The 23,468-nt window shown below is 36.3% G+C and overlaps 1 protein-coding gene across 2 annotated transcripts in view; it reads right to left on the minus strand.

The window, feature by feature from the left end:
* The window catches only part of FGD6 (FYVE, RhoGEF and PH domain containing 6), a 95,886-nt gene that overhangs the window by 50,814 nt on the left and 21,604 nt on the right, over nucleotides 1-23,468 (minus strand). Inside the window, exons 3-5 of one of the 2 annotated variants that reach the window (XM_011365904.2) lie at nucleotides 11,231-11,381; nucleotides 1,205-1,272; nucleotides 1,088-1,118 (exon numbers count right to left, since the gene is read on the minus strand). In XM_011365904.2, coding sequence (XP_011364206.1) covers nucleotides 1,088-1,118; nucleotides 1,205-1,272; nucleotides 11,231-11,381 — 250 coding nt within the window. Of the gene's footprint in view, nucleotides 1-1,087; nucleotides 1,119-1,204; nucleotides 1,273-11,230; nucleotides 11,385-23,468 lie in introns of both variants that reach the window. The other variant, XM_023533967.1, reaches the window with a different exon arrangement.

The following is a 23,468-nucleotide window of genomic DNA, read 5'->3' on the forward strand; positions in this document are numbered from 1 at the left end:
ACAAATTTGTTTGGGTAACCAAATATTGTATTACAATTTTCTAAATAAATTACAAGAGAACTTAGTCAAGAGTTATGTGAGAAACTATTCATGGGGAAAGAATTTCACAAAACAAATTAGAATTGTTAAAAATTATTTTAGAAAATGCTTCCAAAGCTAGAGATTTTTCACACAGGAATTAGGCCTCCATGTTTCTGTTGTAGCAAGCATCGAATACAAGGGAATCATCTGGTGAATGTGAATCACCCTTAAGTGAAACTCAGTTTTAATGTTCATATGTACATATTAAAAGGAAAACTGAAAATGATACTCTTTGCAGAGACCTAAATGGGTGTATTCTGTGAACCTAGCAATTAAGTTTAAGATGATGTGAATAATCACACCAACTAAGTAAATTTTCACTTCAATATTTTTTATTGTTTCCTCTACCTTATTCCTTTCTTTTGTTAAGTCTTAATATCTTGCTAAAAGACAATGGAAAGGTAATACTAAAACTTTAACAACCAGTGCATAATGAAACTTGTAAAAACTTGCAGGTACAAAGGAGTGCATGAGAAAAATGAACATGCAGCCAGACACATATATAATTGTTTCCCAACAGGTTTGTTCTAGTTGACAATTATGAAAATCAAAAAGAGAACTGTAAAAAGTTAGTTGTAAAAATGCCTATTTTGAGTGTCTTTCTGGGAACTTATTCAGATAGAAAAAAACAGAACCTGTTCATGATATGCTTTATTCATTACTAGTGTAAAATTCTACCGATAGCAGACTTCTACAAATGCCTAAAAAGAAATATTATCACTTTAAAAACTCTTTATTATGAAAATAGGAAGTTTGAAGATACAGATAGATATAAAGGCTCCCTATTTTTCAGAAATCATCTGGGTATACTACACATACATGAGATATATACATTTTAGAAAACTCTATATTCACATGTGTGAATTTAAAAATATAACCCTGTATTAGAAAGCACATACATGTATATACATGTTAACTTAAGTATTATGTTGAAAATTTGGGAGGATAGGGAAAGATGTAAAAGAGGACAGTCTTAGATTTCAAGAAAATACTAGCAAATACTTACAATATGCAAAAGTTTTAACACATCCACAAACCTGTAAAAAAACAGCAATGAAAGAAATGTTTTAAATGAGCCAATGGGGAAACAACTAGTCTTCTGAATTATAAACTAGATACCTACACTTTCTCTGAGCTCATGATCTCCTTGGCAATATAATGGACTTTACTTTTTATTCCAGTATCTTCATCCTGTGGATAAGAATGCATTAAGAAAGCATGAACTTATAAAGGATAATGAAGATCAGCTCTGAGCTAGTCAGATGTAAATTCAATCTTTGATATTTACAAGTTCCTGATTAGAACACATTTCATACTATACAACATCTCAAATGACAAATAGAATTAGATGCAGTTATTAAACCATGATACAGGGGAAGCTGAGAGTAATCAGTAAGCCTCTACCATCATTAGCGTTGGACTGATGCACTTCTCTGAGAAGCCCCGATCCTTGGTGGAGCACCAAGTTTTGAACCTCAGTGGTTCAAAACTGAAAAGTCATATTCTGCAAGAGAAATGACCCCTACGGATATCACCTGAACATGAGTTCTTAGGTTGCACACAGTAATGTGAGATTAGTGAATATCCAATAGGAATGCGTAAGAGAATTTCACTCTGAGTAGAACCACTCCAAGTCAGACAACTTAAGTGCAGTCTGAAAAGGGCTTTTTCACAGTCTATACCAAACACATTGCAGACACTTTGGCCACAGGCTCTCTTCAGTTTACTCCAAACCCCTTTTAGAAATAATGCTCTTATAGTCGAGGCAGCTTTATTGAAATGAAATTCCTTAAACATGTACTGCTTTGTGTGTATATTAAATACTCTAGCCAAGAGAACAAAATGTATACTTCTGGAAAAAAAAAAAAAAAGGTGATTAGAAATGAGGTCTCAATATTTAAGGATTTAGAAATTGCTGTTTTCATTTAAAAACTGGTAAGATCTGGCTTTGACTCTAGGGCATTAGAAAAAAGGAAATGCTTCTCTCCACTTCTATTCTAGTGAAAGACCTGTACACCACAGTTCCACAATGAGAGGCAAAAGAGAGAAAACAAGGAACAAGCAATACCACATTTTAAAAATTACACCTAAAATGAAAATTAGGACGGTTGCCATTAAAAGGAAAATGTGCTGATGCTTCCGTTGAAGAAATGTCAGATCGGGTTTTAGAAGGACAGGCCTCTCCACATTCATGCCAGCGTTGTCAATACCAGGACCCGTTTTGTTTTGTTTTGTTTTTTTGTGCTGCCCAGAGTGCAGTTAAACAAGGTAATATCACGGTAAGAATAAAAAGTGACCATGACAGTCCAATAGTCAGATACAGGAAAAAAATAATGGTAGCGACTTCTCATTATTTAAAAAAAATAATAATGGTAGTCTTCTTTTCTAAATTGAAATCATGGATCATCCTAGCACATTTGTTTACTCAGGCATCACTGTGATGGTCAAAGGACTATATTAGTTCCTTATTTGGGAAAAAAAAAAAACGTTTTTACCTGCTTCCATAATTTCAGTGTCAGAACCAAGGCATAAAACAGATGCCGTTTAACGATGAATGAAGCTCTTCTAAAAATTACATTTTAATGATTTTTTTAAAGAATGTCTGCTGATGTTCTATACATACATGAGAACTCTTTTATTAACTTACTTAAAGCATTAGTGACAGTCACGTGAGTAAATAGAGCAGATTCCTCAAGGTTTTATAAATATGTTAAAATTTATATTTTTTATTACAATCACTTATATGCTTATAACAAGTCAGTCAGTTATAGTAAATACAACGGAGACCTTTATTTTTAGATTCATTTTTTACTATATCGAAAACCACTGGACCATAAAATGGTAGTTGAAGTCATAGAAGTGAATGAAGTCAAATGCAAGGAATATATAAAGTGAGAATTGGACCAAGAGCAGAATCCCAAAGACAACCCACTTAAACCAAGGATTTTCCAAGATTCGAAGGTGATTATTAGAGTTGGGAAGAGAAGCCATATTTCCCAATATCTAACTTAGAAATATTTCTAATACACCCTGAATCTCTCTTCAATATTTGCCGGTAATCATACCCTCACAGACATTCACTGCTAAAGATATACCCACATATATCTCCCTTACCCTCTCTTCAAGATTTAACAAATCCAAACGATCTGCAATATTCAGTTTAAACTTTTTTGCGAAACAAATCATCACATATAACATGAAAGCTCCCTCCTTCTCCAGGAGTAAGCACTGATCTTACAGTGTATATTTGTCCCTTCTATGTTTTCTTATTTCACTACAGAATTTACTTCAAGAAATCTTAAACCGTTCAACAGAAAGGTTATGCAAAAAATATTCAAAGTAGGCTATAATCTTTAAAGATCAATTGATTAATTCACAGTGTGTAACAGTCCAGTCTAATTAGACTAGAATATTTTGCCTCGTTACTTAACCTTAGCTCTCAAACTCTACATTTAAAGGGACAATTAGATAGATGACTTCGACCTCTATCCCCATTATTACCCCTCTTTACTCAGACAGTTTGTTGAATAATTGCGATTAGCAGGTTGGGTAAGTGTTGCTCAACTGAGCAAGATGAAGCACAAGATACTCAACTCCATTCACCCACCTTTTAAACTACACATAGCTAACATTCCTCAAGAAGCAGTCTTAAAGCACATCCTGCTCTTACAGATCGAGTCTCACACATTCACTAACAACCATGACTGTGTACACGTACACATACACAGACAACTTTTACTTTGAAAACTATTTTAGCAAATCAATGCTTTTCTAACTATTATAATAGGTTTCTCTATAATACCTGTAGCTAGAAAGTTTAATATTTGTAAAATACAATATATATTTTTAAAATTAGCAAGTCAAAAAAATGCATTAAAAATGAATCTAAACCCTTGAAAGAACTGAAGGTTTGAATGTGCATTCTCCATTTTCCCTTAAAGGTCAAGAGGTAGTTTTAGCAGTGGCTATAAAGAAACTTAGGCACACTACAGATGCTGAAGCATTTTAGTAGAGTCGCCTAAAATGTGTACCAGCTCTATACAAAAATTTCAAGTAGGCATACTTCACTTTTGGCATCTACCCTTTATTTCCTTTCTTCTTTTTCTCACTCTTTCTTTGTTCTGTCTCTACTCTGAACCTTTTTTTTTTTTTCTTCCTCAAGACGTTGCTCTGCAAGGGCCTGGGTTACAGAGATTTGTGCAGAGTGACTCAAAGGCAATAAATGTTATCCTCAGGCAGATATCATGCTTCTGTTATAGCAGGGGACAAGAATATTTAGAAGAACAGCTATGGTGGGGCGGACATACCTTATCTGTAAAATGACTGCTGAACTTTCAACTTTAAAATCCTAAGATTTAAAAACCGAATATCTCAGATCTTAAATCTCAGATATGGTATAGCAAGTCAGTGAGACACAGGGTGGCAGAGATTCAGAGTCAGCATTAGGGTTGGTGACTACAAAGTATGTGTTTCTTTTCTAGAACCTGAGATTGTAAATTTTGGGGTGGGGTGGGGAATGGTGGGTACTGGCATGAAGACAGACATGCAGATCAATGGGAAAAAATTGAGAGAAGTACACCCCTTAAACTTATGGTCAATGAATTTTTGATGAAGTTGTCAAAGCAATTCAATGGGAGAAAGGATAGTTTTTTTCAACAAATGACTGAAAATTGCTGGATCAATTAGATATCCACAAGCAAAAAGGTGAATTAATAATCTATCTGATACCCTTTAGAACAACTGACTAGAAATCATTCATAGAGGTAAAATGATAAAACTCGTAGGAAAAAAAAACAGAAGAAAATCCTTATGACCTTGGCTTAGGCTGACAGTTCTTAGATACAACACCAAAAGTATGATCTATTAAAAAAAAAAAAAAAAAAGACAAAGTGAACTTCATAAATTTAAAACTCTTGTTTCAAAAGACACCATAAAGAAAATGAAAATAAAAGCCACAGGCAGAGAAGAAATATTTGCAAATCATGATTCTGTATCCAGAATACAGAAATAATTCCTATAATACAATCCAGTTAAAAATGGGTAAAAGACATGAATATGAATAGACATTTCACTAAAGATAGAACAAAAGCCAGTAAGTGTATGAAAAGATGCTCAATATAATTAGTCATCAGGGAAATGCAAATTAAGAACACACTGAGACAGAACCTCACACACACACAAAGGCTATAATGAAAAATCAGATAAAAGCCAGTGTTGTGAAGATTTGTAGAAACTGGAACATTTTATACATTGCTGGTGGGAATGGTAGCCCTTACTCATATATTGTGATTTGGGGTTTTAGCTGTCTCTTCATACCGCTAAAGGCAGAATTTGTATTTCTTATCCTCTTTGTTATTCTGAGATCATTTCCAAGAAGAAGGAGTCAGGACCATCTTTACTCCAATATTCGATAGCAAGTTTAAGAGGAGACAACAGCTCCACTCAGCTGATTCATTGTTCTACAGCTGAATTTGAAAACATTACTGATCATTTAAACCACTGGGTAGCTCTTAAATTTCAGATTCCTGGGTAACTTGGAAATTCTGATTCTATAAGTCTGAGATGGGGCATGAAAGTGGGTGTTAGAACAGAGAATTAAAGATAAATAAGAAATAGCCCTAGCTTTCAAGAAGCGAATAATGGGAGTAAACCAAATATCCAAATAAGTATTTATAAGAACAACTATGAAATGTACTGACATCTTGAAAGAGAGAAAGAGCATAATCAAGTAGTGGTCATTCAGGAAAAGATTCACAAAAAATAAAGCATTAGATGACCTTCAGTCACTCTTTAAACAAGCTTCAAGTACATGCATGCTAGATACTCTAAATTCTCACTCATCAAAGCCAGACACCTAGACTCCTCCACCTTCTACCATCACAACTGAGTCATCGAACCCTGTCTATTTGTCCTTCTGAATATTTCTTTAAAGCTTAATTGATCCTTTCCTCTCCCTCAATACTGCCTCCTTATTTCTTGCCTACACTATTACAATAACCTCAGTGGTTTCCTTGGCTCTGGATTTATCCCACTGTATCTCTATCACCTATGGGCAATGAAGACAAAACTTTCCTTTACCATGCATATAAGACATTCCACAATGTGTCTAGTTATATTCACTAGTCTCATTCCTACTCCTCCACACTGTGTTCTCTCAACTCTGGCCAAACTGAAACTACCCTGCAACTCCAAGTATGCTCTGCCCTTACATGTCCGTTCCATTATACCTTTCCTTCCTGCTTCGTCATCTCCCCCTCTAAAGATTTCTGCCTGTTATATTCAAACCCATCCTTTATGACAGCACTCAAAAGACGTCTCTTTTATGAAGGCTGACTTGATATTTTCTCCCCACCATTCCCAAAATGCAAGATTTGCTTATTCGTATGGTATTTATAGGACTGAACTCAGAGAACTGTGTTTATTTGCTGACACGTCTGAATTACCTCTAGTCTGTGATCTTATTCATTCTTGTATCCTTCTGTGCATAGCACAGTGCCTGGTCCACTGTGCAATTAATATGTATGAATAAACAAATGTGTACCAGGGCAGCTACCACATTCTCAGAATCTAAGAGCGGAGCACATTGCTTTTGAGTATGTGGTTGAGTAACATGAAAATGTAAATTCAAACAACTAAAAGCTCATTATATATATTTCATCATGTAAAAAATAAGAATTTGTACTACACGACTAAGGCCTTTTGTAATTCTAAAATTCTAGAAGTCCATGTATTCTATTGTCTATTTTACCTTTTAAACTAGGAAAACTATAGAGCTAAAACAAAAAGTAATTATTAGAAAGTGGTTCAATGGATTACAATCATTTTCAAAGTAAACAAGGTCAAAGATAGCTAAAAAAAAACAAAAGAAAATAAAGAGCTCTATCTTATCTACAACTTGTAAGAAAAACGCTGATTTTTACCCAAGTCAAACGATGATGGAGAAATACACCCCACTGTAAAACCTCAAGAGAGGCCATATTTGGCATCTCAACTTTTCAGTTAACGAAAGTCCTCACTTAAGTTAGATTGCATTTCAAAGCACATTGCCTGTGAAATAACGGGCATCTCCAGGAAGTACACTGCTGTGGAGGTTGAAACATGAGTCACAAATGAAATTACTTTGTCAAGGTCATAAAATAAGTCAAACAAATTCCAAAACAGAACCTTTAATCTGAAACCCAGTTTTATGTTCCAATTTCTTGATAATAGGCCAGCTTCGTAAGTTCTGAACTGTGTTCTCTTTTTGCATTTGTTCACTGCAAATAAAGTTCGGTGAAATTTGTTACTTTTTAATAGAATTTAATAGAATTTTTTAAAGGCCTCTGCTGTGCTACTCGAGTTCCATTAAAAAGCAAAAACTTAACAACCAGACCTGCCTGAGAAATATCTCTATCGTTTAGTCATGCCAAAACAGAGCTGACTCCATGACTAACCTCTAAAGGACAAAGTTCTCAGGTTCACCCCTCTCTTCATGATGACATATATCATATGAGCTGTTTTAAGAAAATTTAAAAAGAGGCAGAGAAATCAATATACAAAAAAGTTGAACAGCAGTGAATATTCCAACCACAATGAAGCAGAATGAATAGATGTCATTTTTAAATAGCCTCTGGCAATCACTAAGCTATTTTCTGTCCCTATGGATATACCTATTCTGGACATTTCATATAAATGGAATTACATAAAATGTAATCTTTTGTGACTGACTTCTTTCACTTAGCCTATTTTTAAGGTTCATCCATGTTGTAGCACGTATAGGCACATTTTTTTTTATTGCTGAGTAATATTCCATTTATCAGTTGATGGGCACTTGAGTTCTTTCCACTTTTGGGCTATCATGAATAATGCCACTATGAACATTCATGTACAAATTCTTACATGGACATATGTTTTCATTTCTCACGGGTATATACTCAGGAGTAGAACTGCTGGGTTATACGGTAAGTGTATATTTAATCTTTTAAGGAACTGCTAGACTGTTTTCCAAAGTGGCTGCACCGTTTTGCATTCTTACCAGCAATGTATAAGGGTTCTGATTTCTCCACATCCTCATCAACATTTGTTATTGTCCATCTTTTTGATTTTACAATCGTCCTAGTAGGTGTGAAGTGGTAGTTCACTTTGCATTTTCCCGATGGATAAGGACGTCGGGCATCTTATTATGGCCATTTGTATATCTTTGGAGAAATATCTCCGAAGATATTTTAAAATTGGTTCACTTATTTTTTTATTGTTCAGTTGTAAGAGTTTATATGTTCTGTATGTAAGTCCTTTACCAGAGATATTTGCTAATATTTTCTTTTATTCTCTGGGTTGTCTTTTCATTTTCTTGATGGTACTGTGTGCAACACCAAAGTTTCTAACTTTGATGAAGTCCAATTTATCTATTTTTCCTCTTATCACTTCTACTTTTGTTGTTTTAGCTAAGAAGACTTTGCCTAACCTAAGGTCATAAAGGGTTATTCCCATATTTTCTTCTAAGAGTTTTATACTTTCAGCTCTTACATTCAGGTCTATGATCCATTTTAAGTTAGTTTTCATGTATGGCGAAAGGAAGGGGTCTAACTTCATTCTTTTGCATGGGGATATCCAGTGATTCCAATACTATTTATTAACATCTTGATTTCTTTAACTATATATTTTGACTTTTTGTATTACATAATTTCTTTCTGTTGTCATCTGAAATCCATTGTGAAATGAGAATGGTGTAAATAAACTGACTTTTAAAAATAATTTGACCAAGGTCATACAGCTGGTAAATGGCAGAGCTAGGACTGAACCAGGGGTCTTAGGATGCCAAATTACATGTGTTTCTAATAGAACTGCCTTTCATGTAAACATGTTTCAGATTTATTCATCAAAAATAAGAAAGGTAAACTTAAAACAATATATATTTATTTGGTAAATATGCAAAATAAATATACATTTATTTGTTTGTATAAAGATTGCATTCAGATACTTTTTTTGCTTCCTTCTGTTCATATAAGCCAATAATAATAGCTAAAATCTACTGAGCATTCATTTTGTGTCAGATACTATTTTAAACAGTATGTAATCATTTAATCATTAGGAAGTGTCAGAAAATAAGGACAAGTGTCCACCCTACTCCATCTTTTTACAGATGAAAAAACCAAGGCACACTAAGTTAAGTAAATTGCTCAAGTTTAACAGATATTGCAACATGGTGTAACTAAAGACAAAAAAGCAATAATATAAATACTGGAAGGAAAAGGACAGGCAGGCATGAATACAGAAGAAGGAACCCTAAAGTCTCCAATGACCACAAAACGAATGAGTCAACCAGGCAGTGTTATGACAGGATCTGTTTGTAAGATGGCATAACACAAAGAGGTTAGAGATTAATCTTTCTTTTATACCATGTGTTGGTGAGATCCCTAGTAGAATGTAGAAACCAATTTTGTTCATCATACTTTAAGCAGCATGGGGAGAAAATGGAAAGGATTTGAGTAAGAGAAACAAACAAAATTATAAAAAACAGTATTTGCTAGGAAAAGAAAGAACTTGCAGTTTATTAAAGAGAGTAAAGGTTGATTTAATTATGGTCTTTAGAGAGGAAGGCCATTTAAAGGCTCTTCCCCAAACTCTCTGCAGGCTTTAATTCCTGCCAGTTCATCTGCATCTCAGTTAAATAATGCTTTCTTAAAGGCTTTTATCCTAAGTAGCCTCTTCAGTTTCTAGCATATCACTCTGTTTTCTGCCCTTCATAGCAAGAAATACTCTGAAGTTCTTACTGTTTATGCCTTTATGGCCGCTCTTTCCCCATTAGTATGTAAACTCTTCAATAGCAGTGACTATGAGCTCTGCTTTATGTCTAATACATACCGACACTACCTGGGACCTAGTGGGTATTCCAGAAATATTTGTAGAATCTACATCTACAAGAAGCAATAAAGAAAATGAGTTTTTAAAGTAAAGCAAGACATATACCAATAAAACACAGGAGGAATTACTGATAGTCAAAATAAATCCCAGACTGCCGAGGGGCGCTATGAGGATTAAGAACAGTTATTCATCTATTTTAGGCGTCTTACAAACTCACCAGCTCTAAGGCTAATTTCTGTGGTTACTCCCAACTCATGATTCAATACTTTACAGCAGAGAAATTGTCTTGCAAGAAATACATAAACAAATAATTACTGAGTTCTTACCAGGTACTAGATAGTGTCTAAGACTTTACATATATCAAATCACTTAGTATTCACAATTATATGTGGTAAGTACTGTTCTCTTCTTCATAAAATGGGATTCCTTAGCCTAAAGAGGTTAAATATTTTGCCCAAGAATACCCAGATCATCGGTGGTAGAGTTGGGATTTAAATCTAGAAAATTACACAACACGTTCCATTTATTTAAGGCTGAAAATGAATTTAAAGGAAGCGAAAATATATTGAACGGAAAGCATAACATATTGGTAAGTTATGGCATAGGAGTTAGGTGACACAGATTTTCTCCATGGCTTGACGTGCTTATGAATATGTGGGTCCTTTCAAATTCCATGTTGCTGCAATATTCCAACACATTCTGGGAATACTGATGATATACTACTTTTTTGCTATAATTATGTCTTTATTCAAATAAATATGATTTAAAATGAAACAGACATTCACGGCAATCTAGAGAAATAATATAATAAACCCTATGCACCTGTGACGCATCTTAACTAATTATTAACACATGATCAATCTTGTTTCATGTATTCTGAAAATGCACACATAACAGATTATTTCAAAGGAAATCCTGATGTGCAATTAACAGCAATCTTTTTTCAATCCCTAAAAAGATTTGTTAGAGTCTGAAATGCATGGAATTCGTTTCTTTCAAGTAGAATCACTAGCAGTAAAAGGAACAATCCTAAGAGGGATTTTTATTATTAAAAAGAAAACCAATGGACATTACCAAAAATAAATCCTCAAAAATTACTGAATAATCACTAAGTGATATGTGCTTAGAAATATAACACCTTAGGCACTACATTGAATCAGGAATTAAATTTAAATTTAAAAAATGTTTTGTAAGTTTTTAAAAAACTAGGGGGATTTTGTGTGTCTCACGCTAATAAATATTAACTCTGTGTGTCATGAGAGACCAACACACACAGAAGTAAAAACAATTAAATACCAACATCTACCTGTTTATCTCCCAGCAGGTCAGGCTCCCCTTTACTAGAATCAGAGCTAACATCATCTTCATCAGAACTGTTGACGACTTCCTCCTCATCTGAAGGAAGGTCACCAAGGCCAAGGTCCAGATCACTGTGGCCCTCCTGGGATGCTCCAGAACTGCTTCAATAAAAAGTATACCATTAGCCACCTTTAAAAACAAGGAATACTACAGAAAACATACAAAATCAACCGTGTTATTCATGTGATGTAAGCAAGGTGTATCTAAGGGATTTAGAAAGATAGAAAATAGCCAGATCAATCAAACTTCCCCTTCCCTTTCCCCACCTCAGCTTTCAAAAACCCAAATGCATTTCAAGCTTAAAATAATCATCTTGAAAAACATGTATTTTCTTGATAAGAAAGTGGGTGAAAAGCAAGTTTCCCAGCTGCCCCATCCTATGCTTCAATACAGCTTCAGTCTAGAAGATCAGGTGTCTACTAGGACAAACCAAGAAGCTTCACAGGATGTGAGCTGGGTTACCACAGAAGGGCACTGTCTGCATAGGAACATTAGAAGAGGTGCTGCTTCCTTGGGTCTTGGTGTTTTGTTTTGTTTTGTTTTGTTTTTCAGCTAACAAATCTACAAGGATTGGGAGGTAATGATGGCCAACACAATAAAAAATGCATATGCTATTGTGAATGTGTGCCTGCCTCCCTGGTTATAACCAATGGCCTTTTATATAACCACATCACAAGACAAGGGAAGGAAAGAGGATGTTACAAATTCTCGGGCTCTGCTCCAGACCTGCTAAATCAGAAACTCTTGAGGGTACAGGGATACATGCTAAAATTTAAAAACCACTGTATCAGGTCATTTACCAACTCCTCTTTGCCAGCCTGACATCATCAACATTTCCCATTTTGTACTGAGACAGATCTCTTAAATCTAATTGTCGTTGTTGCAATCCAATCTGTGGGGGGAATTCCATAGCAAAGTTCCCCAGGAAGAAGACAGAAATAATACTTTCTAGCTTTAGTTGTAAAGACTCAGGAACAAAGTGCCCGTAGCAACTGCTTTCCTGTCTGCAGTCTACAAGAATATCTGCAGAACAAAAGTCAGTAAAAAATCCACAGAAAATCATCAGGGGAAACACTCAGGCAAAAAAGACAGTTGAATTCCACTCTGGCAGGCTTCTTTAGCAGGTCATGGGCAGGTCACTCAATGGCTAAGTTTCCTACAAGTTATGAGAATTTCAAACAGGAATCTTAAAAGCTAAAGATGAATTTTCTGCCAGTTCCTGTAGGATACAGACTTGCCTCAGATGCCATTCCTGGAGCCCAACTGTTAAACAAACCAGTTGGATGAAGGCAGAATGCCAAAAAGAACACTTCCCTCTGCCAAAGATGGGGTTTCCTATTACTCAGTGGCTAGAGGGCCTCAGGGAATCATATCACAGTCTCAGTTAGGTGGGTGTACACCTTATCATAGTTCCCCATGACATGGAGGAGACTCACTCCTCGGAGAGGGGTGAGGGTGAAGAGTGGAAGCTTTCTAGACAGATCACTGGCAAGATTCACTCTGGGTGTAGGGAGGTGACCCCAACACAGCTGGGTAATTAGCTGGTTTAGATTAATTAATTAGATCAAGAGTAAATGAGAGTTTAACAGGATGTACAGACTATAGGATTAATGTAAGTAGAAGAAACACATATCTTCACTTGTTTTTGTCTTAATTCTTTGTCTCCTTACATCCTCTAAAACTCTGTCACTCAAAACACTTTCAAACTACAAAAGCTTCAACACCACCAGGGAGCTTCTCAGAAATAAGAAACCTCAGACCCTACCCCACCCCACTGCAAAAGAATCTGGTTCTAACAAAGTCCTAGTAATTTGGGTTTTTTTTTAGATCAGCCTATCTTTTGGACTCAACGGTATAAAACTTTTGAATAATCACTAATAGGGCTATGGCACCTGTGAGGAAATTCAGTTTCTAAAAGGGAAGCTGAGAGGAGTTTATTGGTCCAACATTTGGAAAGCTATTACTAAGAAGACAGTAACCAATTGGTCACCATATCCATTAGAGATATGTTTATAAAAGTTAACATTTAAGAACAAGAAAAAAAAAAAGAGAGCTTTAAATATTAAAATGACATGGATCAAAACATACTGCCATAAGACACTGGGAGATTTTAGTTCTGATAATTGGTTTCCTATGGAAAACCTTACCTGTCCACCCTCCTTAGCTCAAATTTGCTTGTCTCTTCTGTATCCTATACAACCTCAATTGACTGCACTCGGGGTAAATTTGTTTCTTTCATTAAAATGTGAACTCCCAAGGAAAAGGAAATAGTGTTTCCACTTGAATCCCCAGTATACTGCTTGACATGATAGGCCCTCGATAATTTTTTACTAAACAAAAATGATATTAAAAGCAATGGGTGTTAAATTTTAGGAGATGTTCAGATGGTACGTATTTAAAGTAGTGGTGATCACAAAAAAATGTTTGGGGGGAATACTGAAAATAGTGTAGAGTTTAAAAGAGAAGGGAATCCTAAGCATTATAATAAATGGTTTGGAAGTGGCATTGTTTGTATTCAAAACACAAAATAACACTGTGGCTACAGCAGGAGTCTCCTATAATTAATGGAAAACAAGCTCGGAGAAGAAGACAGGTGCCAGGCTGTCAAGGGGCATGAAAAACGGCTAAAAAGTTTATGTTCATCCTGTAGGCCTTCAACAAGTAGATTCAAATCTTCCAACAGACTCCTAAGATTTCCTTAATAGACTTCTAAGCTGGATGTCACTATCATACTTCTCGTTAATGCCAATAGGGAAGAGACTGGCATCTCTTCAGTCAATCAAAATTTGTATGCCCATTGGGAAGAGACTGGCATCTCTTCAGTCAATCAAAATTTGTATGCCCAGTCCCTGCCCCACACCCCAGACCTAACCAGAGAAGGTGGGGAAACAACCCTGTTTATTAGCATCAGTGAGCTCCCCTTGATGATCTCGAAGCTTAAATTGAAGTTAAAGAAGTTTCCCACACACCTGAATGGTGAATAGTAGAGACCATTATGATTTCTGAAGCTTAGGAGGGAGGAAAGTGAGCAAAGTGGGGTTTTAGGAAGATTAATCTTGTAACGCAATGCCAATGAATTAACTGGGGGGATACACTGGGGAATGGGCACGGTGACAGAAGAAGTAGAAGGAGATCCAGGAGGTAATTTCAATAATGCAGGCAGCCTGAACCAGGGTGACTACATCAGGAATTGGGAGGAAGGGTTAGATGTAAAAGGAAGAAAAACTATCAGGGCTAGGATAAAGAGATGGTAAAAAACTCATGTCTTCCTTCGAGGTTTCATGAACAGTCACTAGTAAAATGAGGGTGATATTGACTGAAACAGAAATGTTAACAAAGAAACTGATTTTAAAAGAAAGATAATGAGTTTAGTGGCGAAATCAGGAAAGATGGCATCTAGTACCCACATTTATATTTCATCTCCACATGATTAGAAAAAATTGTTTGATTAATCTATTTTCCCACATATTGTTAACAGCTTTCAAATCCATCTAGGTAATTTTAGATTTCTAATAATGAAATATGGGTTCTCTACCAATGTCAGTCATTGAGTTCGGGGCTCTTCTATTCCTTACATTTCCTTCCCATCATCAGGAAGATAATGTCCTAACACTGTCTGCGCTGGGGTTAAAGGAACAGGACATAGTGTTTCCTCCACACTTTCCTGCCTAGTTATATCATCATCTGATGATCATAGTAAGAGGGAAGTAAGCTGCAACAACAAACAGAACAGAGTCAAGACTATGTCCCCAGGCCATCTTTTCTAGGTCAGATTTGCTTCTGGAAGGAGTCTAAAAAAAAAATTTTTTTTTTCAAATACATTGGAATAAAGATGATTAGTTAATGTTATAAAATTTTTAAAAATTACTTCCTTTTTATGTTATTTTCTATATAGAGACAGTACATCTTCTACTGGGAGTACATCATATTTCTCTATCAGGTAAGATGTCACATCAAGGGTGATCTCTCTTTTAGAAGGAATTGTTTTTTAAAAAATACTTATTGAATCCCTTTACCCTAAGATTTTTCAGGAGCATAAAACCTGCACAATGCTGAGCCGGGCATTACCAACAAAAGATTCTGTGAACCTTCATTAAATTAACAATTCCAGCAAGGGGAAGAGAAAAGGACGGGAATGACAGAGAGAGGAAGAGAAGTAGCGTTAACTGAAGAACACTTTCAAAGCACTGAATCCTGTCAAATCCGGTTTCTTTTTCCATTCTTGCCTGTGATTTTATTCTGAACCCCTTAAACAAAGAATGTAGTATGTAATTCCTCCCGAACTCAAAGAAGTTTATTCTAAGACCCTCACCTTCAGAAGTTTCTCATTTCCAAGTCACAACATGTAAATATGAACTTCTGTGATCTTTCTCTTCCTCTTCTTTCCACTCCTGGCCCAAACTGAACAAAACCTGCTCGTCCTCAGGATGTTGTTATAATTCTTTTTCAAATGCTATCTCATTATGACTTAGTGATTATGTGTTTCCTTTGGCTGCTTTCATATTTATCACAGATTGAATGGAAAAAACTACTATTAAGAACTTCAAGGATGAACATTACATGGAAAAATTAGCAAAGAAATTTTAATGTTATATATTATAATATGCCAATTATATAAATCTGTTTCATAATTTTCACCAGAAAACTGTATCTATTTAGTTTCATCAAAAAACTTTTTACTCTGTTATTTCCATCCCCTTATGGAATTGCATATTTCAGGGTTAGGTTGAAACCACAAATCAAATCAACAAAAAAACAATTTAAAACCCATTCTTATTCTCGTTTTTAGTTCTTCTTCTTAATTACACAATAACCGTAGAATTTTCTCCATCCCCCACTCACACATTTTCCTGGGAACTACCCCTAAAATGAATAAGTTCTCTCTCTACTTCTCCTAAGAAACAAAGCACAACTTGTGAAATAGCCATATGCAGCCATTTTCATCCTCTAATAAACAAGATCCATTTATTCGTATCATGTTTTGAGGTTTTCCAAACACAGGATCTTGCACAATTATTTTAAGGATGTGCAGAGCCAGGGTGAGAAAACATAAAAAATAAGAGATAACAGAGACCGAAGCAAACTTATCTGACCTGAACAAATATCAGGTTCAACAAGTGTGACCCCTCCGTGCTGAGAGGTAAACCAGACCATCTGACGGGTCTCCATTACTAACCACTTCTACTAGAAAAAGCACTGATGCATCAATAATATGTAAAGCAGTGGATGGCTGATGTTCTTCTTACAGTATAATAGCAGAAATCCTTCCTCCCCCCCACCACCAAGAAAGGTATCTACATTAGCTTCTTAATATACATTAATTTTTAATCTTCTTTTGAGACTACCAAAAGTTTAGGGCAAACTCTTTTATTTTTTAAAGTAATGATTTTATTATCTTGATTTCCATTTAAAAGTCTGTAATTGAACATATGGATGAGTGTATTAACTATTTTGAGTTAAATGTTTTGATGAATAACCACGGAATACGAATAAATAAAATCATGAAAACAAGGGATACCATAGCAGGAGTTTGTTACCCCTCCCCCACGGTAAAAATAAAAAAGAGACTTGCAATGTAAAATACATGCAATTAGTGTTTTTATTCTTTGGTTCATGAATTTTAGAGTGTTAATAACCAAGCCTTTAAAACTAGCAAGCCAGGGTTCTGTGACTTCAGAAAAAGAAACCACAGAAAAATATCCAGGTTCCCTGTAATGTAAACTGGAAGACTGCTTGAAAACTGGCGTTGGGTAACTCTGTCAGGGATGGACCCTGAAAAAACTGGTCTGCTTCCTTTTCCTGGGGCAACCTCTACCCTTAAAAAAACCTCCTTCCCCAGAAATGCACTTACTACTAGGATTCTTAAAGCTGTACTTCACTGACCAAAAGCAAAATCAGGCTCAGTACTCTGAGGCTGCTACTTAAAATACAGTCTTGCAGGACACTCTGTAAATGGGTTACGAAACAAACAATTCAAAATTCCTTAGAGTAGAAGAGAACCTACCCAGATATTTATATCCCTTTTATGTAAGTAGTTTAGAGTTATTAAGGTGTAACTACCAAAAAAAAAAAAGCAGTTTGAAAAGATTTCCATTTCAATGGCCAAATAAGAGACTAATTAGACAAGTAGGGGCAAATCCATACATTGAATTAATAAACAGCTATTTAAAAACTGAGGTAGATTTACATGCAAGGATATAGATTGTTCTCCAAGAAATATTGCTTGGTTAAAAAGAAATCAAGGCACAGAGCAGTGTGCATTCATTAAAGAACACATATACATACCCACATATAAATGTATACGTGTATGTATATATATATAAATGTATACATACAAAAAAACTCACAAAAATACGCTGGTAGATAGCTCTGGAAAGATTCAGAAGAAACTGATAACAATGACTGCCTCTGGGACTAAAGTCTGAGGTAAGAAAGAGACTATAATTTACCCTTTGGTGCTTTTTAAGAACATTTTCATTAATGGTATTATTACTTTATCAAAGACAGTTCACACACACACACACACACACTCACACACACACCCACACACTCACACACACACCACCATAGAACCAGAAAGTTTATATAGTTTTATAAGAGATGGTTAAGAGCATCAGCTCTTTAGGGGTAGCTTATTCCTTCCTAGGGTGATGAGAATATTTAAAAAAGACGGACGGATGGAGGGACTGGAGGGAGGGAGGATAAGTAAGATAGGAAAGAAAGGAGGAAGGAAGGAGGGGGAGGGAAAGAAAGAAAAAAGAAAAAGAGGCTGTTAGAGAGACTGATTCTTCAATAGTCTGCAGGGGCCACAGAGTAACCCCACAACTTGCCAATTAAGTGACAGTGAACGGCACCGTATTATTAGGCATCTCCCACAGTGCTCCTTCTGGGGCTGTGAGAACTTCTGGCCTGTAAGTAAGGATCATGCCCTCCAGGGTTCTGGCCCAATCTTAATGACACAGGAGGCTGATTAGAGTCCAACAGATACTCTTGCCCCTCTAGCTTAGCCGAGAGGAATCTGTTTCAAGCCTGAGCTGTTTCTAGCTAGAGAGAAATTGTTATAAAAGTCTCCTGACACAAGCATTAGCTAAAATAAACAGCAAACATTTAATTAACAGCAATTTTGCTTTCTTAGAATTTGGAAGGGTTTGAGGAATGATTCCTTAAAATGTTCTTCAAGAAATGTGGACAGAAATCTGTTTTAATAAAAATAGAAAAGCATTCTATTGAGCTTAGAATTGCCTCCAAATAAAATATAGCAGGTTCCCAATCTAGTTTTGTCATAGCAAAGATGGTGTTTATTTTGTTGAAAAATTTCAAAAATTTAAATAAAGTTACGGTTGAGCCAACATCATTGCTTCCCTTTATCTCCTTATTATATAACTCATTAGTACCAGACCAAATAAAGGCCACTAAAAATAATGTTTAGCTTGACTACATGAAGGTGCTTCATATTTAGACACACACATATTAATGTAGATATATTTATACACAGACACGTTTTCACATATATATGTTTATAATATTTAAAATATATAAAAGTGCTATGCTATTCATTTCAATAAATATTTATTGAGGGCCTTTTATGTGTCATACACTATACTATTTTAAGGGCTGGATGAAGATAATCTAATAGAAATAGATAATGTTCAAACTGTAAATTCTACTGGATGCTTCTCTATATACCTGAGTGACTTTCCTAAATAGATAAAGGCAGAAGGAACTGAAATAACTATAGTTATTAGGATTAAAGGCAGGGGCTATTTTCTAAAAACAGAACTAAAAGTTAGTGCGTGCTAAATATTAAAGTCAGTGCACAGATACTGAGGGCTACAGAGCCAGAAAAATAAGTACCCCATGCAGGCTGGGGCAGAAACAGAGACTTGAGGTGTGGGCATTTGGGAGAACAGACTTCAGTAAATGAAAGGAGGAGCAAAGGCAACCTAAATGGGAGAGGACTGGAGAGGAAATGGTGTGTACAAAGGCCTGGAAGTGATTTAGAGGGTGATCTGGTGGGGGGCATTTCTATGTGATGAGAAGTTAGACAGTCCACCAAGTTCGAGAGAGGTTCCTACTGCTAACAAGGCTGGCAAGCAGCCAAGGCAGAAGAAATAATCATCCATCCCTGATGGGAACTGGGGATCCAAACTCAATCCCTCTCCTTGGTTTTACCAGATTCAAACACTAGAGTAGGAAACTTAATGGGAGAGCTGGGCCAGGGAAGTAAGACTGGTTGGTAAGTGAAAAGAAAGAGTTCACCTTCTGACTACCTTCTCTAACAGGGTGACCATGTGTTTTGTGTCAGTTGTAAATACCATATTACTTCTGCTAATATCTTTTCATCATAATCCTAATGGCCATTGAAAAGGTGGTAAGACTTCTGGAAAATATGACCATTCCCTCTGCCCATGCTATGCTCTTGATTGTGACCCAATATGAAACCAATATGGTATAAGGCCTAATACTGTGTTCTGCCTTGACATCTTCAGAAAATCAAGAGGGCTTCTAATGTTCTACCTACAAGTTGCCCTTCCCACTCTGCTCTCTCAAATAAGGTGCTCTAGCCAAACTACCTTCTCCACTTCAGGGACAGTTCTGGCTTAGCCCTGAGTAGAGGATAATACCATAGTTCCTTGCCAATGGGTAGAATTATTCAAACTAGCCCATCACACCCTCCCACGGAAAGCAGGGTCACTCTATCCTCTTGAAATTACAGAGACTGCCCCCACAGTCCTTGGCAGTTCAATCCACCAAGTACAACCCTGGTATGGGCCTGTGTGGCATGCTGTGTCCTCCTCCCCCAGGCTATGAGCATATGTGACTTATAAACTGCTGTCAATCTCATCTGTCCAGTGTCATGTGTTTGGTCATCCCCATAACCCTAGGGCAGGAATGCCTGCCTCACTATCAGGGTGACAAAGAGATAATTAAAACAACTACCAAAGAGGATGCCATTTCCTGGGACCCTTAAGTATAAAGTAGGTACACTGGTGTTTCTAATAGGATTATCCTGAGAAGTTAAACTGAAGGGTCTATAATGTTATCTTCATGGACACCTAATTACATTTTGTGTAAACATCCCAACAGATTCTCCCATGATAAACTCAAGCAATTTTCAAGTTAAAGGTATTTATGTTATGTGCTACAGAAATGACATATCTATGTTACAGAATATTAAATGTTACATTAAATAAAGACCCCGCTATAATAAAATAGTGGGGAATTACAAGGAAACCAGTAGTTAAACCTAAAGGACATCTGCTTTCAGCCCCAGATCTTATTTTATCTCAGCCTACTTGAGTGTTCCCATTTTCTAACAGGAAACATAATCTATAATTGGGATTTTCCACTGTGATGGGGGAAAGGATAGTAGGCTTCTTGGGAGCCCATAAGGAGTCAGAGAAGGGGAGGTTAAACTGTCACTATGAATAAATCAGTCCACTTCCTTATCTAAAACTATACACAAATAAGTATACGCAACTATACACAACTATCCACAAAAGAATGATCTTAAAAGTCTAGTCAAGACCAACTATGGATCATGGATAGCCACCAAGACCATACGGGACCCATTTCCTTCTCAGAGCATCCTGGGGATATAAGTCCATTTTCTTTCAAGACTGAGAGACTGTAGAGGGCATCAGGAAAGGACACTGGTTTCTTCCTCCACTCTTAATCCCATGCATCAGAGTATCTTTCCACGAGTTACACTGCTGACTAGCTCTGTATTTATTTTTAGCTTCCTTGATTGGGAAACTAAGAAAAATCATAACATTTCTATCATACTGGGGTAACATCTTCGAAAGCTAGAGTCAGGGAAAATGGAAGTGAAAATAAACATGCATTCAAGAAGTAAGACAAACAGATTCACCTTGGACAGGGTCGCGAACATTTTATCATGGTTTCACACATTTTTAGGAGCAGAGAAAAGGCAGTAGAGAAGACAAATCTGCATTTAAATCTAGGCTCCACCACTCACCTGGCTGTAACTGGCAAGCTATTTAGGCTCTTCGATTTTATACTTCTCTAAACTATAAAACTGAGATAATACCACAGGCTATGAAGTTAAATGAAATAGTGTAAACATGCCTGGTACACACACTAGACAGGAAATAAAGACAAATTTTTAAAAGCAGGCATGAGAAGAGGGAGAACATCAAAGTCTATTAAGTAAACAGAATGACAAGAGGATCTAGGAAGTTTTTGTTCCTGTCCACCCCTGGTAACCTCAGAATTCAGTCTGATGCCTGATCTATTTTTTTCATGAATGAAATAAATAAATAAATGGACTTTATCTTAACCTATCTCTCTCTCGCACACACACACGTGTGCGCGCGCACACACACACATGCACGCAGAGAAAAAAAAAAAAGCAAAACAGGATAGTATGAGTAGGCAAAGCCAGCCTCTTCTTGTAAGGCCTGTGAGCTGAGAATGGCTTTTACATTTTTAAATAGTAACAAAAAAGAATCAAGAATAATATTTTTTGGCATGTGAAAATTACATAAAACTCAAATTTCAGTGTCCACAAATAAAGTTTCATTGGCACACAACCACACACATTCATTTCTGTACTGCTTGTAGCTACCTTTGAACTATATCTGCAGAGTTGAAAAGTTGCAACAGAGATCATATAGCCTGTAAAGTCTAAAGTATTTACCATCTGACCCTTTATGGAAAAAGTTTGCTGACTTTTGGTATAGTAGATTACCCAGAGGAGCGATGTATCTTCTTTGGAGCAAAACTGCCTGCATTTGAATCCTAGCTCCACCACTTACGACATAAAATTGAGTAAGCTCTTTACCCCACCATACCTGTTTCCTCACCCATAAAATGAGGACAATAATAGTGCCCACCTGACAAGGCTTTATGAGGATTAAATGAATTAATACACATAACTAACAACAATGCCTGGTACAGAGAAAGCTCACTTGTGTGCATTCTCTAATATTTAAAAAATATATTATTACTCTAGACACTAAAGAGTCTAGAAATATAAAAATGACTTCAGAGAGAAGCTTCTGCATTATCAGTCATGTGAAGCAGCTCATCACCAGCGTTCATGTCTGAGTAAAGAACTCCTGAAATGAGGTCATGTGAGCCACGGTTTTGCAGCAAGTCACTCTGGGGCTTGTTTTCCACGTTTAATTTCACTGTTTCTTTTGAATAGCTTACTACTTCACTACTTCTTTGGGGCAGCTGACTACTGCCATCTCCTATCTCTAAACGAATTTCGGTAACCAACATAAATGACTAATTGAGAGGTATCCCATTAGATTTCAAGGTACTTTTTAAAGCAACTTTCTGAAAGCTAGCTTTCTGTCTCTTTGGTAAATAATGATCATAATGACTGACAACCTCAATGGGCCACATGGGCTGAAAAGGACTACAAGTGACATAAGAAGCATGTGTCACTTACGCAATGAGGCTGCTGACTCCTTTGGTAATGAGACCATCTTGCAATGTAAAGTACCTTATTTCTTTTCTAAATACAGGTTTCTGTACTGGACTAAAGTAGAAAGAGTCTAGTGGTTAGCACTTCAAAACACTGATCTCTTGTCTTTCTTGTGGAAAGACAAAGCATCATCTATTCCTCCGTCTGTGATGTGGGCTCGGTTACCCTGGCTTTTTCCTGAGCTCCTGGTGGAGTAGGCTTTGAGCAGCGAGGTGACACAAGGAGGAAGACTGTTCTCGCCCAGGCAAAACAGTGCTGACAGACTCTGCCTTTCTCAAGTACCTCCAAGGTGGCAAAAGCCTTCTAGGGACAGAGATTAACTACCCTAAACTTTCCATTCATTCTAAAACTTTCTATATTAAAAAGCAAAACAAACAAACAAAACACCCCCAAAACCTTTCATCTCAACTAGAATGGAGGGGGATAATGAGAGGGAAAGGAGGGAGCACTTTACTTTTCACTTTGTGCACCTTTAACTTAAAAAAAAAAAAACAAACCCACAAGAATTCTATATCTCTTACAAATAAATTAACACATAAAGAATTGAAAATCCCCATTCTCCTTTCTCTGCTTACTAATCTCAATTACTTTAAGCGTTCCTCATAAACGGTTATTATTATTTTTGTAATACTTGGGAAGGAAAGATCAGTGGCAAGGAAAAGAAGGGGCTGGAGACTGCCAACCCCATCCGGACTCGCCCTAAAATGCAAAAAAATCACACCATGTTGAC

The sequence above is a fragment of the Pteropus vampyrus genome, unplaced genomic scaffold, assembly GCF_000151845.1.
Source record: "Pteropus vampyrus isolate Shadow unplaced genomic scaffold, Pvam_2.0 Scaffold116, whole genome shotgun sequence".
NCBI classification, from domain to species: domain Eukaryota; kingdom Metazoa; phylum Chordata; class Mammalia; order Chiroptera; family Pteropodidae; genus Pteropus; species Pteropus vampyrus.